Source organism: Canis lupus, chromosome 26 (assembly GCF_011100685.1).
Source record: "Canis lupus familiaris isolate Mischka breed German Shepherd chromosome 26, alternate assembly UU_Cfam_GSD_1.0, whole genome shotgun sequence".
Taxonomy (NCBI): domain Eukaryota; kingdom Metazoa; phylum Chordata; class Mammalia; order Carnivora; family Canidae; genus Canis; species Canis lupus.
In genome coordinates, this window is record NC_049247.1 from 29,658,297 (window position 1) to 29,675,094 (window position 16,798).

At 49.6% G+C, this 16,798-nt stretch overlaps 1 protein-coding gene across 6 annotated transcripts in view; it reads left to right on the forward strand.

Moving 5' to 3' along the window:
• The window catches only part of GNB1L (G protein subunit beta 1 like), a 59,306-nt gene extending 44,895 nt beyond the window's left edge, over window positions 1-14,411 (forward strand). For all 6 annotated transcript variants that reach the window (XM_038575890.1, XM_038575891.1, XM_038575892.1 and 3 more), the window contains one exon: window positions 13,832-14,411. In XM_038575890.1, coding sequence (XP_038431818.1) covers window positions 13,832-14,149 — 318 coding nt within the window. In that variant the 3' untranslated portion in view covers window positions 14,150-14,411. The remainder of the gene's footprint in view (window positions 1-13,831) is intronic.
• The last annotated feature ends 2,387 nt before the right edge of the window (window positions 14,412-16,798 follow it).

Below are 16,798 nucleotides of genomic sequence, written 5' to 3' on the forward strand. Positions count from 1 at the left end.
TCACATGGTGGGTGAGGAGTCCTGGGCAAGATGGAAACTGAGTCGGAGCGAGGCAGGAGGTGCTAGAGAGAACAGTGACGCACATAGAGGCCCAGGGATGGACACAGCTCAGGTGCAGTGAGACCTGCGAGGAGCCCCTTCACGTGGAAGCTGGAGTTGGGGCCGGCATCCGACAGAGAATGATCCTGTCCGAGAACGGGGGTGAAAACCGGCACAAGTGGCGAGCAGCAGCCGGGGTGCAACTGCCGGCTGTCCTGGTGTGAGGCTGCCAGTGTCTCAGTGACCTGAGGGTGGGGAGCAGCCAGCCAGCCAGAGGAGGGAAGGAGCGGTCACATGTGATGTTTGGGTACACGGTGCACATTCATGCTTCCCTCGCACTGCTCCTTCCCAGCAGATCAGCTCGTGCCAGTACATGGCTGACTTGCAGTAAAGCCAACTACCCATCCGTCCTCTGTCCTTCTGTTGTTCCCCATGGGAAGGGGGTTAGACAGGCGTCCAAATGGAGCCAGGCCCAGCTGTGGCAGGGCAGAGCTTCTCATGCCTCCACCCCAGAGGAAGGGTCCCAAGGCCTTGGAACGGTGGACCTTAGAGGGGATGGGGTGACTGTCATCATGATGGCTGTGGTCTTTAAGACGGGGGCACAGCCAGTATAGTGCTGGGTCTTTACATCTTCACTGGGTGCCGAGCCCAGCCAGGTGGGCCTTGGCGTTCTCTCTTGCTCCCCTCCTTCCTGCTCCTCCATCCTGCTGGAGACCAGGCAGGGCCCCCAACTTCCCACTGCGGGGTCCAGTGCCCCACCCCGCTGTGGCTTGAATCAGCCTGACCTTGTAAAGGCTGAAGACTCAGGTGGCTTCCCTGAGAACCCCACCCCGTCGGCAGTATCCCCAGGACCCCTGAAAGGGTCCCCTCTGGCCAACCTGGTCCAGATCTGCCTGGTGTCTGCTGGCTTGTTTGGGAAACAGCTGCTGGAACTTAAGACTTAAATTTATGAGGCATGTTCCAGTCCAGAGATGAACTTTTACTGTAGTGATGAACTGAAAAGTTAAAGCACAGGGGATTATTAATGAATTTGAAAGTTAAAGCAGAAGGGGAGCCAGGCATTGTGGACTGGACGTGGTGGTTACGGGACGGTGTTGCGCCGGGCGAGGGGCCAGGCTCAGCAGTGCACATCAAAGCAGGAGGATGGTGCTCCTGCCACTGGGCACGGCCCCTGAGAATGGCTGCGTTGCCCGGAGACGAGGGCACATCCGGTTCAGAGCTGGCCTCAGAGGCCCTGGAGATTCTCAGGTGGTGGCGCACAGGCCTCCAGGGAGGAAGCATCAGGGGCCGACATCCACGGGCCTCCACGGGCATCCTCACCCCGAGGCCCTCAGTGCACCGCGCTGGCCCACTGACGCGGCCGCCCGCCCTGGCCCTCGAGCCACGTGGGCACAGATGTGCCTCACCTCTCAGCCTGCTGCTGCAGTCTCTAATGAGCCCAAATCAATCTCTCCCGGGCGGGCGCTGGGAGCAGAGACGCAGATGAGGTTTCCCGCAGCAGAGCGTGGGTAATGGGAACCAGATGGCGGCCGCGCCGCGTGCACATTCCTGGCACCTGAGGTCATGTGCTGTGAGAGCCACTAGTGGCCAGGGATCCTTCCCAGAGGGTCCTCATCCAGAATGGGTGAGGCCAGGGGCCATGGCAGTGACCGGGAGCCTTTGGCCACCCTCATCAGGATGTCGTGGCCTCGGGGGCACGTGGTGATGGCTGGGCCACTCGCCTGCCTTCCAGAGGTGGCTTTCCCTCCAGCCTCCAGGGGATTGGGCCTTGGCTGTCGTAGACACAGGTGGTGTGCAGACCTGCTCCTTCCTCCCACACTTGGGCAGGGCCCATGGCCTTGAAGCAGGGGCTGATTTACAGCCAGCAGTATTTTTAGGCCTTTAAGTAATATTGAGGCCCCCACCCCAGCCAGCCTGGGCCGGGAATCGGACCAACCACACTCCCCCGAACTACACCCAAGGCTGGTTGGCCAGGCATCCCCTTGTCCCGCTGTGTGTCCACGGCCCTCTTTCTCCCCAGCCCTGACCTCTAAAGTGTCAGTAGGACCTATGGGACAGGTAGGCAGGAGACTACAGGGCCCTGAGACCAAGCAAATTTTGGATACAATCCGGTGCCTCTCAGGAACGAGCAAGCCTGCCTTGCAGAGAAAATGCCCGCCCAGAGGGAAAGAGTGACCTATGGCCACTCAAAACAGACCCCTGCCAGCGTATGCAGAGATCGGGAGAGGAAGGGATGCCTGCCTCAGTTCTGGGGCTCCTGATACCCCAACACCATCAATAGCGGGGTAACCGGGGATGCAATTTAGTTTACGGAGACACAGACAGATGGCCCTGAACAACTCTTACTGACCCCACCACATGGGCACGGACATGCTCTGTAATGCAGAGAACCAGCAAGACTCCAGCTGCCATCACCATGAACAGACCCTGTTGGACCCTCCTCCTTCTCTTCGCTGTCCTTCTCCTCCTCCTCCTCCTCTTCCTCCTCAAGATTAGGTCGCCATCAAGGCTTCTGCTGCTGCGTCTCTTCATTCCTGCCAGGGGAGGCCACTTTGTGCCTCTGCTCCAGGACCAGAGTCACTCCTGCCCCCGTGGGCAGCACAGGGCACCTTAGCCCCTCCCAGGTGGCAACACCGGCGTGGAAGGCATTCTCTGCCCTGGACCCAACTTCCAGTGTGTGAGGACCATGGTTCAGGGGCCTCTATGGAAATTCAAATTCTTCTTCCACTTGCCTTGGGTTCTCGGTGATCATCAGCAGAGAGCGGACTTGAAAGCAGCCCTTTTCTATTAACAAATTCACAACAGAGATGGAATATGAAGGAGGTGACCCTGAAGCAGGGCCCCACGTGGGTTCCAGAGAGTCCAGGACTCGGAACCCAGAGGTCCCCTGGCTACCCCTGGCTTGGGACAAAGTCCACAGGAGAGAAAAGGATGAGCGTTGGTGATGATCATCAGTCCTCATTCCCAGCAGCCCTGTTCGGGTCCATGAGCGTGGAGAGGACTTCGGGCAGATGCACACCCTCACACACAGGCACACGTGGGATTTGCCCTCTCACATTTGCACGGTGGCCCCGGCTCCAGTCCTCCAGCTCCAGCAGGTGCCCCTGGTGGCCTGGACATCGTGGTCCACAAATCGGTAGAGCCAGGCACTGAATAGAGCCCTGGAAGAGTGGGAGGGGGTCCCTGACTGAGATGTGGGGTGGGCGTGGAGGTACCCGGACAGGTCGCTGCGGGGCTGCCCAAGTGCTGATCGCACCGGCCAGGAACCCAGGCCATGCCGAGTGGAGGCAGGGGCTGTAGCGAGCATCCTGGGTGTGCTACGAGTGGGACAAAGGGCCGAGTTTGCTGCCAGGTTTTGGTAGGTTCTCATCATATTAGATCCTCCTTCTACTCCTAGTGGGGAAAGAATTTGGATTGTGAATAGGCGTTGAGCTGTCAGACTCATGGCTTTTCTTAAATCAGTTAATGAATTGCATTATTTGGCTTTTATAATATCAAAACAACCATATAGTCCTAAAATAACATGCTACAGAGCATGTCCATGCCCATGTGATGGGGCCAGTAGGAGTTGTTCAGGGTCATCTGTCTGTGTCTCCGTAAACTAAATTGCACCCCCTCCCCGGTTACCCCGCTGTTGATGGTGTTGGGGTATCAGGAGCCCCAGAACTGAGGCAGGCATCCCCTCCTCTCCCGATCTCTGCATAAGTTGGCAGGGGTCTGTTTTGTGAGTGGCCATAGGTCATTCTTTCCCACTGGGGCAGGCGTTCTTTTTCCTGCAAGGCAGGCTTGATTTTCTTCTTGGACTGATTTATGAGGTTTCTGATTTTTTTTTTTTTTTTTTTTTGGTTAAGTTGCCTTTTTCAAAGAATTTGTCTATGGGCATAAACACCTTCAAGGTATTTTCACACTGCCCTTTTGTAATTGTTTGAAATGACTGCGTAGACTCTGCTGTATTTACAGAACTGCCCTGGTTTTATCTGTGATCAGTCTTACCTTTGTTGATCTTTAAAAGCCTTTTTCTGTGTTCTCTATCGTATATCTATCGCTTATGGTTTGAAAGGAAAAAAAAAAAAGAAAAAGAAGGAAAAAAAATCCCTTTCTGTTTCATCATTTCTGCTCTGATCTTCCCTTCCTTCCTCCTGTGTCCTCTGGGCTTGGTCTGTTGCTCGGACTTGAACTAGGTATGGAGCACGCTTGTCCTCTGCCATCTGTCCCCCAGAGGCAGCGGAGGCCTGTCTGTAACCCTCTAGTTGGCCCAGGTTGGGAGATGTCAGCATCTTCATTCTTGTGTGTGTGTAGGGGGGAACCTGAGTTTTATTTGTTCTCTGACTGCTGAGCCAATCAGCGTTTTTATGTTCCCAAATGTTTGATTTTTTTTCTCCCCAGTTATTTTTTATTTTTCAATTTCTAACTTCATGCCGTTGTGGTCGGAGAATAAGGTCTGAATGATATCAGCTCTTTGAAATGTGGAGGCCAGTCCAGTTGACATAAGTATTCCACATGTGTGTGAGAGGGAAGTGCTTCTCGTTGCTGGATGCACGGCTGTACCTGCACACACTCGGGCAGCCCTGGCAGCCGTGCAGTCCCTGCGCTGTGCATGTGACCGGGTGTCTCTGGAAGGGCCAGGGAGACCCTGGTGCTGAGGCACGTCTTGGCAACTGTGCCTGCATCCTGTGCGTTCCTGCTTCTGCATTTCGAAGCTGGCTTAGGAACATACGAGTTTAGAATCTTCCCAGGGACTGAACTTTTATACTTTAGTGACTCTGAAAAAGATTTTCACCTAAAAGCCAATTTTGCCAATTGCTAATAGGGTTCATGCAAGATTTCTTCTGACTTTACTACTTCTTTTACAGCTTTTTTTTTTTTTTTTTCAATCTTCTGCTTTCAACTTTTCTTTAGATATAGGTATCTCTCTCACAGAGCTGGTTTTGCATACCAGCATCTTGTCGCTGCTCCTTTGTACCATAAATGTTGTCTGGGCATTCTTACTCTTCAAACACTCTTCTTCTTTCAGAAGCTGGGAAGGCCGCCCGCTAGGGAACGTTTAGTGGGGGCCTCTGAGTGTGAATCTGCATGTTGACGGTGCCCATAGTTCTGGGTGCTTGTGTGGGTTCGCTCGGGCCCTCCACTGGGCTGTGAGGCTGCGGGGGGGCAGAGGGGGGGTCAGTTCCCAGGCAACTCTCTAGCCTTTGTGGGTCTATCTCACTAGTTTTGATTTTGGTGTCTTCATTTTTATTCAGTTCATAATACTTTCTATTTCCCTTAGGATTTCTTCTTTGATCCAGTTGTTCCTCAGAAGTAGATTACTTAATTATCAAATATTTGTTGATTTTGTGGATATCTTTAATCCAGCTTAATTCTGCTGTCAGTGAAGGAACCTGCACAATGTCAGCATTTAGATATTTATTGAGGCTTGTGTTTGGCCCAGCACATGCTACGTTACATCTTGGTGAAGACGTGTGTTCTGCAGTTGTTGGGTGGAGTGTTCCGTCAGCGCGACCCCGGTCGAGGTGGTTGGTAGTGTTTGGATCTTCCTGCTGATATTTTCATCCAGTTTTCTGCCAGTTACGGAGTAAGGTCTTTGAATCTTTGAGGGTGGTCATGAATGTGCCTATTTCCCCCTTTCTGTCTTTGGGTTCATGAATTTTGAAGCACTGTCCCTACGCACATTTAAGATGGTTACCGCATCCTGCTGAGTGGTCATTGTGAAATATCCTTCTGAACCTCTTGTCATGTCTTTTCTGTTTTAATTGTAGCAATTTCCTTTTCTTTAAAAATTTTATTTATTAGTTCATGAGAGACACACAGAGAGAGGCAGAGACACAGGCAGAGGGAGAAGCAGGCTCCATGCAGGGAGCCCGATGTGGGACTCGATCCTGGGACTCCAGGATCACGCCCTGAGCCCAAGGCAGACGCCCGACTGCTGAGCCACACAGGTGCCCCCATAATTTGCTTTTTTTCATTGAAGTGCGGTTGACACACAATGAGTGGTTAGTTCCAGGTATAACACATCCTTGTCTTGGGGTCGGCTGGTCTGACACTAATGCAGCAGGAGCAGCTTTCTTGGGTTTCCCCTTTTTGAGTCATGTCTTATTTTCAACCTATGTCCATCTCTTTATTCTATTTTATTTTATTTTCAACCTATGTCCATCTCTTTATTCTATTTTATTTTATTTAAAAAATTTCATTTATTTATTCATGAGAGATACAGAGAGAGAGAGAGAGGCAGAGACACAGGCAGAGGGAGAAGCAGGCTCCATGCAGGGAGCCCGATGTGGGACTCGATCCTAGGACTCCAAGACCACACCCCTGGGCCAGAGGCAGGCGCTAAACCGCTGAGCCACCCAGGGATCCCCTGTCCATCTCTTTATGTTTAAAAAGCATCTTTTTGTAGTCTTGCTTTTTAATCCTTTCTAACAATCTTTGCCTTCTAATTGGAGCATTTAGCCTGTTTGTACTTAACGTAGTTATTGATGTGCGTGGCATGAAGTCTGCTACCTTGATATTTGTTTTCCACCCATCACCTCTGTTTTTGGCTCTGTTTTACTCCTTTCCTGCCTCCTTGTGTGTTAATCAAATATCCATTTCTGAGTTTTCCATTTTATTTCTCCTCTTGGTTTCTTTGATATAGTTCTTATCATTTTCTTCTGAGTGGCTACTTGCAGCTCACGGTACACATCATTGACGTACCCACCTCTACCCAGCCAGTGTTGCCACCCCGCTCCCCTGACTGGTGTCATCACCACATGCTAGAATGATCCCATATACCACCCTTCCACCCTATCTCCTGCTGCTGTTACACATTCTACTTCTATACGTCTTATAAATTCCACTTTACAATGTTACTGGTTTTGCGTTAAATCATCAGTTATTTCTAAAAACTTACAGGAAATAAAAAAGCATAATACAGTTGACCCTTGAACATTGGGTTTCAACCGTGCAGGTCCACTTATATGAAGACTTTTTTTTCCCAGTAGGTTCCATGTCCAGTGGGGAGCCCAGGTGTGGGGCTTGAACTCATAAACCTGAGATCAAGACCTGAGCTGAGATTGAAGACCCAGGTGCCCCCAGATTTTTTTTCTATAAGTACAGAATTATAAGTATATAAGTATAGTATTATAAATGTGTTTTCTCTTCCTTAAGATTTTATTAATATTTTTTCCTCCAGCTTAGTTTAGTGAGAGTATGCAATATATAATTCTTTAGTTAGAATATTCAATATATAATACATATAACATACAAAATATGTGTTAATTGACTGTTCATGTTATCAGTTAACAGTCAACAATAGGCCACTGGTAGTTTTGGGGGAGTCAAAAGTGATACATGGATTTTCAACTGCACAGGGAGTCAGCACCCCTAACCTACGTGTTGTTTAAGGGTCAACTGGAGTTTCTGTTCACCCATCTGTTACCATTTCTGGTGCTCTTTGTGTAGATCTGAGTTTCTGTCTGGTTTTATTTCCCTTTATCCAGAAGAACACCCTGTAGCATGTCTTGAAGTGTAGTTCTCCTGGCAAAAGATTCTCCAGCTTCTGTTTATGAACAATGACTATTTCACCCTCTTTTTAAAAAAAGAATTCTGCCTCGAGTGTCTAGGGATGGTGGTTTCATTTTTCTTCATGCACTTTAAAGGTGTTCCACTGTCATCTAGTGTCCATAGTTTCTAGTAAGAATTCATCGTGGCTTATCATTATTCCCAGACCCTCCATGCGGCTTTCAAGCATTTGTTCATCTGTGGTTTTTAGTACATTGACTCTCCTGGAACTTCCATGAGTTAGACAGTTGGATATCATTCCATAGTCCCTGAGGCTTTGTTCAGTTTTCTTCAGCCATTTTCCTCTTTCTTCTTCAGGTTGAATAATGTCTATTGATATGTCCTCTGGTTTACTGACTTTTTTTAATGATTAAAATCTGCCATTCTGCCTGTCCTACAAGCTTTTCATTTCAGTTGCTTTTTTAAAAAAGATTTTATTTATTCATGAGAGACACACAGAGAGAGGCAGAGACACAGGCAGAGGGAGAAGCAGGCTCCATGTGGGGAGGATCCCAGGACCCCGGGATCATGTCCCAAGCCAAAGGCAGATGCTCAACCACTGAGCTTCCCAGGCGTCCCTCATTTTAGTTATTAAGCTGCTCAGTTATACATTTTCTATTGTGGGTTCTTTTTTTTTTTTTTCCATAAAACACTGGTTTTTAGAACAGTTTTAGATTCACAGCAAAATTGAGAGGGAGGTACACACATATCCCACATGTCCCTTGCCCTCCACCCCCACGCATGCACAGCCTCCCACATTATCAGTGGCCCAGCAGAGTGGGACAACTGGTACAACAGGCAGGTGTACACTGACACACTATTACCCAGAGTCTACAGTTCACCGTGAGTTCACTCTTGGTGGTGTGCTTTCTGTGGGTTTGGACAAACATATAATGACATGTGTCCACCATTATAGTATCACATGCAGTGTCTTCACTGCCCTAAAAATCCTCTGTGCTCTGCCCAGTGATTCTTCCTCCCCCACTGACCCCTGACAACCACTGATTGTTTTGCTCTCTCTATGGTTTGGTTTTGCCTTTTCCAGAACGTCATATGGCTGGAATCATACAGTATGTCACCTTTCAGAATGGCTCCTTTCAGTGAGTGATATGCATTTAAGGTTCCTCTGTGTCTTTTATAGTTTGATAGCTCATTTCTTTTTGGCACTGAATAATATTCTGTTGTCTGGATGCACCACAGTGTATTTATCCATTCATCTATTAAAGGACATCTTGGTCGCTTCCTAAGTCTTGGCAATTATGAATAAAGCTGAATAAAACTGATGTGAAATATTTGGGGGTGGGGGGGAGAGGGAGAAGAGCGAATCTTAAGCAGATTCCACACCCAGCATAGGGCTTGACTCAGGGCTCAATCTCATGATCCTGAGGTCATGACCCGAGCTGAAATCAAGAGTCAGATGCTTAACTGACTGAGCCACCCAGGCCACCCCACAGTTTTTGTATGGATATAAAGTTTCAGCTCCTTTGGGTCAATATAAAGCATGCAATTTCTAGATCACATGGTGAGAGTACATTTAGTTTTGTTAAGACACCACCAAGCTGTCTTCCAAAGTGACTATAGTGTTTTGCATTCCCGCCAGCAGTGAATGTGGGTTCCTGTGGCTCTGTGTCCTTGCCAGCACTTGGTGTTGTCAGTGTTCTGGATTTTGGCCATTCTGACAAATGTGTAGTGGGTATCTGACTATTTTTTTCTTGGTTATTGTTATTGAAGTATAGTTGACATACAGGGTTATCCTGGTCATTTTTCTAATTTGCATTTCCCCGGTAACGTGTGACGGAGGCCCTTCTCACGTGCTTACTTGTTGTGATCTTTGATGAGGTGTGTGTTACACACTTTCCCCCATTTTTTCATCAGGTTGTTTGTTTTCTTATTGTTGAGTTTTATTGTATGTTTTGGATAATAGTCCTTTATCAGGTGTGTCTTCTGCAAATATTTTCTCTTGTTCTGTCACTTGCCTTCTCATTCTCTTGCCAGTGTCTTTCACAGAACAGAAAGTCTTAATTTTAGTGAAGCTCAGCTTATCAATCCTTTCTTTCATGGATCGTGCCTTTGGGGGTGTATCTGAAATGTCATTGCAAAGCCCAGGGTCATCTAGATTTCTGTCTTATGTTACCTTTTATGATTTTTATAATGTTGCATTTTATATTCAGGTCTGTGATCCATTCTGAGTTATTTTTTGTGAATTAGAGGCGTGAGGTCTTTGTCTAGATTCATATTTTTGCACGTGGATGTCCAGTTTTTCCAGCACTGCTTGTTAAAAAGAGTCTCTTTTCCTTCGTTATGTTTCCTTTGCTCCTTTGTCAAAGATGAGTTGACTCTATTTATGTGGGTCTATTTCTGGGCTCTCTATTCTGTTTCTTTGATCTGTCTCTTCTTTCATCAATACCACACTGTCTTGACCACTGTAGCTTTATAGGAAGTCCCGAAGTCAGGTAGTGTCAGGCCTCCGACTTTGTTCTTCTCCTTTAACATAGTATGTTAGCTGTTCTGGGTTGATTCTTTTTTATAATCTCCATTTTTTTTCTGCTAATAATTCCTGTCTGTTCACTCATCAGGGCAATTGTTCCTTATAATTATTTGAATGCGTTTTCTTTCATTTTTTTGGAACATATTTAAATAGCTGCTTTAAAGTCTTTGATATGTTCAACATCTGTGCCATTCTGGGCCAGTTTCTATTTACTGCTTTTTTTTTTTTTTCCAGTGGACTGGGGGTCATATATTCCTGCATCTTTGCATGTCTAATACATTTTTGTTTGTATGCTCAACATTGTAAGTGATACATGATAGAGACGCAGAATTCTAATCTTTTGCTCTGAAGAATATTTGCTTTTGTTCTTGCAGGCAGTTCAGTTACTGGCTGTTCACCTTGAGCTTGGGTAGTCTTGGGTTGATTCTCTGTTGGAGCAGATATGTGGAAAACCCAGGGTCTTTCCCAGGCTCCTCTGCCTCTCCTTCAGACTGTGCAGAGCTCCGTCCCTAACATTGTTACAGTCGGTCCAGAATAGGCCCTACCTGAAGGTTTGGTCCTTATTCCCAAAGCAAGACCATTGTGGGATCTTAGCTGGTCCTGAGTTGTCAGGCAGTGTTTGTCTCAGGCTGACTGGATCCACGATCACTATTGATCTCCTGTTCGATTTAACCCTGCTGTAGTCACTGTCTGGTAAACCTCATGTGGTGTCTGGAGTATACACAGCCCAGCTCTCACACAAGGACTGATCGGGAGCCCAGACACGACCTTCAGTCCGTCCCCCAGTTGCTTCCATGCTGCTGGCTCACCCCACAGACTGAGCTGCTCTAACTGCCCCCACACTCCGATCTCTGCCTCTCAGCTTCACGTGGCCTCTGTGCACCACGTAGATTCCGTAGTGGGGACGTTTCCCTGGGCAGATTGCTGCTAGAGTGTTTGGGGGGCTCACGTCATCAGCTGCCCCTCCCCACCTATTGTCCATGACCTGGACATGGTTGCTTGATATATTTTGTCCAGCTTGATAAGTTTAATAGCATGAGGACTGGTCTGGTCTCAGTTATACCATTATAGCTTTAGCCACGTTCCTATTATTTTTGCTTCATGAACAATATGCCTATTTATCTCTAGGATAGTCATAGCTCTTCATTGTGAATTGTACCCTTTATCATTGATAAATATGGTACATAGTCTATCTTCATGCTTTTTTCTCTAAATTCAGTGTTTCCTATTACTGACATTGGATCCCCGTTTCTCTTGTCTGCACTCTCCTGGTATATCTTTGCCAATCATTCTTCTGGGGTCTCTCTTACACATAGCACAGATTTGGATTTAACTTCAGAATCTAATTTTAAATCTGTTGAGTATATTTTTGTGGAGAAATAAAAGGGCAAATACTAGGAAAACATGGCATCTAGTGTCAGCAGTGGGGAAAGAAGTAATGGTTTAATCATTACTTACAGTGGGTTGTCAAATAATCTCACAAGTATGAGGTTGACTATTGTATTGTAGGCCCCAAATGACAAAAGGTGAGTAAATCAGTGAATTTAACAGACATCACATCTCTCTCACTATCCTCCCATATTTCGGTTAGTTACATAACCGGTTCTATAGCCATAATCCACGTATTGTTTTAGATCTAATCCTACTGGTAAGTAGATTCCTTGCTTTGCCAGGTCATCTGCTAAAGTTCTCTTGTTATCTCTTATGAGACCAGAGTTAATCTTCCAGTCCTTCAAGAAGAGCTTACGGGAGCATATTCTTTAAGTTCTTACATGTTCAAAAATGCTTGTCTATTGTTTTTATACTTGAGCAGCAGTTTGGCTGGATATAAAATTCTTGGACCATGCCTCCCTTCATAGCCTCCATGTCTGCTGGCACAGAGGTGGCCAAGGAACATTTTGAGGACAGCCTAAACCTTACCTCACAATTGACATGATCTTTTTGCCTGACTGCCAAAACGGGTTTTTTAGCTGTTAATTCCAGTGATTTTCCTAAGGTCTATCTTAACACTGACATCCTATGTCTTGTCTTTAGATCTGGAGCATAAGGCTTTAATTATCTAGAAATTAAAATTTATTTTCGATATCACTGATGTTAGAGCACCGCTATCTTCCACGTCTGCTATTTTCTCTCCAGTCCATTGTAACTGTTTCCCTTCTTTCACTTTGCTCGCTTTTTATCATTACTGCTCTTACTGTCTTATTCCAGTCTCCTTCTACCATTTCCCATTCCCCTCCAGTTCTCTGAGTTCTGCCTTCCTCTTGTCTCCTGTGCTCTGTGAGTTCAGCTTTCCTCCTCTGTGTTTTGCTACTTTAGGTTCTTGTTTTATAGAGGTAATTGCTTCTGAGGTTTTGTTTTGTTCAATTATAGCAAAAAATCCTTGGTGACAATTTTTGTTCACTTCCAAGAAATGTTGCCATTTGTTTTTCCATGTTTCTTTTCTCCTTTTCCTTTGTGTTATCTTTGCAGAGATGAGCGATTCTTGTTTTTTTTTAAGATTTTATTTATTTATTCATGAGAGACACACAAAGAGGCAGAGACACAGGCAGAGGGAGAAGCAGGCCCCACGCAGGGAGCCCAATGTGGGACTCGATCCTGGGACTCCAGGATCACGCCCTGGGCCAAAGGCAGGCACTAAACTGCTGAACCACCCAGGGATCCCCGAGATGAGTGATTCTTAACTGAGATTGCCAGGGCCCCATTAGGAAGTGAATTAGGAGAAAAGGGTGTGCTGATGAGGGATTGCAAAGGCAACTTCAGGGGGACAGGAGCTCATGGTGCACAGGGCTAGGCCAAACACAGGATCAGTAGAAGGAAGTGGCTACTGTGTATTGCCACAATGATGGCAAAGTGCCTTTGTTATTTAGTGTGTGGGGACAGAGATGCCAGGTTCCAATGCATGAGACAGTGCCATATAACCATGAATGGCTGTGACCACAAAGGCAGCTCTGATTCCCTACCTGCTGCAGGAGGCGTGTGTCGGTGAGGGGTCATCACCCAGCACTGACCGTGGGAGTGCTCAGCCTCCAGAAGAAGGTTGGCTCCCAGTGCCTCTGTGTAGATAGAACACGCCCATGCAATTCCTTGTTTTGTTTTGCCTGCCCTCCTCTTGGAACCGAGCTAGGGACTAAGGTTTCTGCCATGGCCAGTGTGGCAGGCTCTGCAGGTCTACACCTTCAATGCTGTCCCCTACTGGCCGGGCCTGCACCTACCAGCTCCCCCTCTTGGTGGCCCTTCAACCCCTCTCTGAAGGTGGACTTTGTGTTTCTCATACTCATGCTGTGGGGTGGGTGAATTTCCCCAGAAGGGAAAAATGCAGACTTTATGCTGCTCTCAAGCTGGGGATGCCTCTTGCTTAGATTCTAGAGTGCAGTGTATTTCCATGGAGAGGGACCCCAGGACCCAGCCCACTGAGGTGTCTCCTGAGGGGCTGATAGGGAAAGAAACAGAGTAGCCCCTAAATTGTTCCCAGGCCTGGTGTAGAGGAGCAGCTCTGCGGGGCCCCCGGGGCTCTCTGAGGGAAGGGCTCAAAGTCTCTGTCATAACCCAAGGACTATGCCAAACACAGTAGTCAGGCTGCTCCCCTCAGCAGGTCTGTGCCTGGCTCCTGGGAGACAGGGGCTAAGTTTGCAGGAGCATACAGTCATCTTGGTGGCCTACATTTCACTCCATGTTCTGGCTGCTAGGCTGGGGATGTCCATGGGTGGGAGCCCCTGTGACATGTCTAAGAAGCCACTTCATGGTTCTCTGTGCTGCTCTTACTTATAGGTGTGCCGAACTCACGAACTCACCAATCCTGGGATTGCTGATGTCAAGATCCGGCCGGACCGCAAGATCCTGGCCACTGCGGGCTGGGACCATCGTGTCCGTGTGTTTCACTGGCGGACAATGAAGCCACTGGCTGTACTGTCCTTCCACAGTGCTACCATCCACTGCGTGGCCTTTGCCACTGATGGCTTGCTGGCCGCAGGGTCTGGGGATCAGCGCATCAGCATCTGGTCGCTCTACCCAATCAGCACTGACTCTTCCACTCCATTGTTGGGACATATGGAGGGCGGGGAGGTGGGTGCCCATGCTTCGGCCTGACCCAGACATGTGGAACCGTGCATCAGGACCCCTGAGGACTAGCCAGTCACAGTTTTCCTCCTCCTCCAGTTGCCAGAGGTGCCTGGTCCATGGAGTCTTCATTTTCTGCACAAGGCGGGTTTCCTTTCATGATATACAGCATCTGTACGACAGTGACTCTGCAGTCTACAAGGAGTAACTGGGCCAGACACCTGGGCATCTGTGGCTCAGGTGAGGCCAGCCTGGGGCTGCTTTACAATAAACCTCTAGATGTACACCTACAGGCTCATGGCACAAATTCTCTGAGATGACACCCTTGATTCTCCCTTAGGGTTGACTCCAGAGAGCTATCCTCAGACCTTCCACCAGGCAGGGCAGTTGACCCTTGTCTAGTGGGGGGACACCAAACGTGGTCCCCAGGTCCTGCTGAGTCCTTGGGGCTCCTCACCCCAAAGATGGCTAGGAGCTCCTGATGCACAGGGCTGAAGCCAGAACCACTAGAAAGAAGTGACCAGACCCCTCAAGGAAGCAAGGCAGAAGGAGGGTAGGCTGTGGATGATGGCAAAGGCAAAGTGGGCTCGTGGTTCAAGGCCAGGCCAACCACAGGATCCATGGGAGGAAGGGCCGCCCCAAAGAGGGGAAGACCAAAGACGGCAAAGTGCCATCTCCAGGGTGGTTTCAGGATAGAAAGCATGGCAGGAATAAGTGGGGCTGACACAGCCATCAACGCAGTCACAGCCATCGCTGTGCACCCAGGGCACCTGGGAATTAGCAGCTGACGCAGGTGGTGTGTCCAGAGTCTCCTTCCACACGTGGCTGGGCCCAGCCGTCAGGGCATCTTTTAAAGCCGGCTGTTGATTGGGAAGGAATAGGACCCTGGAAATTGGGGTGGGGGCTGTGGGCAGTCACTGAGGAAGCCAGAGGCCTCAAACCCCTTTGTTCCACTGGCTTTTTTTGCCAGAAGAACCCCCTACGGTCTCTGCCTGAAGAAGTCAGACCTCCTTTACCTGAAGGACCCAGCATGGCTCTCCCTGGGGCAGGGTCCTTGTGGGCCACTCAGAACCACCTCCCCCCACCTCAGCTTTGCTTATAACTAGACTCAGGCCCCAGGAGGCCCCAAAGGGTGAGGCACAAAGTGTGGCCCGTGATGAGGTGGCCACGCTCCAGAAGAACTTCATGCAGAGAGAAATCTGGAGAACACGTGTGGGATCCAGGTGGCAGGAATATGAAACGCATCAGGCCAAATCCATGGAAACAGGGCCACTCACAGAGGGTCTGGACTGTTGCAGTCAAGGAGTTAGAAAGGGCCCCAGAGTGTGGTTGCCTGGTTGAGACATGGACAGCGACCTGAGGCAGGTTCGCGGAGTACGGCTGAGATTCCAAAACCACCCCAGTGCTGCAGAGGGAGTGACCCAAGAGGTTGGGGAGATTGGGGTATTCGAGGGGACTTAGCACATGAGACGTGTTCGTGCTCCACAGGAGGGGTCGAGCCGTTCCCTGTGACTTTGAGGAATACATCCTCAAGGGGAGCCCAGCATCCGTGGAGAGCTCTGTGGTTTCTCTGCAGGTCCGTTGGAGCCACTGCCACAGAGCAAGGGTCTCTGAATGCAGTGGAGTCACTGGGTCTCGGAGTGGCAAGGCCTAGTAGTGGCCCTTAGTTGCCCAAGACCAGGTAGGCGTGGTTGTGTGGTGGCAGCAGGGCCACCAGCAGCCAGACTTGCAGAGGTGTGGGCATGCACTGGTGACGCTGGGGTCCTGGAAGTGGAGCTGACAGGCAGCCCCATCAAGCCTAGCTTGGTCTGCTGGAGCGGAAGCATTCTGGATCTAGCAGACAGAGGTCTGACCCGGGCCACCAAAGTAGACACCACCCCTCAGCCACCCTGGCCTCTTGAGGAAAGACCCCACTAGACTGCCCAGGCTCCCCGGGGACCTGGGCTCATGGAGGCCCATCCTGGGGACGCCTACCCCCACCCACACGGGCCTGTGGGACAGAGGCGCTGGTGAGTGTCCTCCAGCACTTGGGAGGGACAATGCCGGCCCCCAGGCATCCTGTAGCCGCTCACCGGATGTTGGGGGACACATCCAGGATTTCCACATGACGAATGTCAGAAGGAGAGGCTCTGTTTAGGCTGCAGGCACTCGAACCTCAGACGGGAGGGGAACTGCCAAGAAAGCCACACTCCGGGTGCTCCTCACGGGGAGGCTGTCAGGTCAGAGACAATGAGAATGGCCTCGCCAAGCCACAAGAGGCCACGTGCTGGAGGTGTTCTCCTGGGACATGCTGGAACCCCAGGCGTGGTCTGCTCCCTGCTGTTCTCCTCTCCCTTGCCTCCCTCCGCAAGAGGCGCCCGTCCGCTGACACCACCAAAGGCAAAGCTGGGCTGTGGGTGGTCATTCTAGAAGGCCAACCTCGGCTAATCCTTTCCTGCCTGTGGCCAGGCAGCCACAGGCTGAGGCCAAACAGCAAAGAACAGTCGGGCGACTCTCGGAAGGCACGTGGCCTCCTCGCGGAAGCCTGAACGCCACGGCGGGGGGTGCCGACACCCGCCTCGCGAGCGCCCGTGGGAGGGTGCGCCTCACAGGCTGGGGGGTGCCGAGGCGAGCCCCCTGGGTTCCTGCGCCGGCAGCCCTCCCGGAACCCGCTGCCGAGGCTGCGAAGCCGCCGTGGCG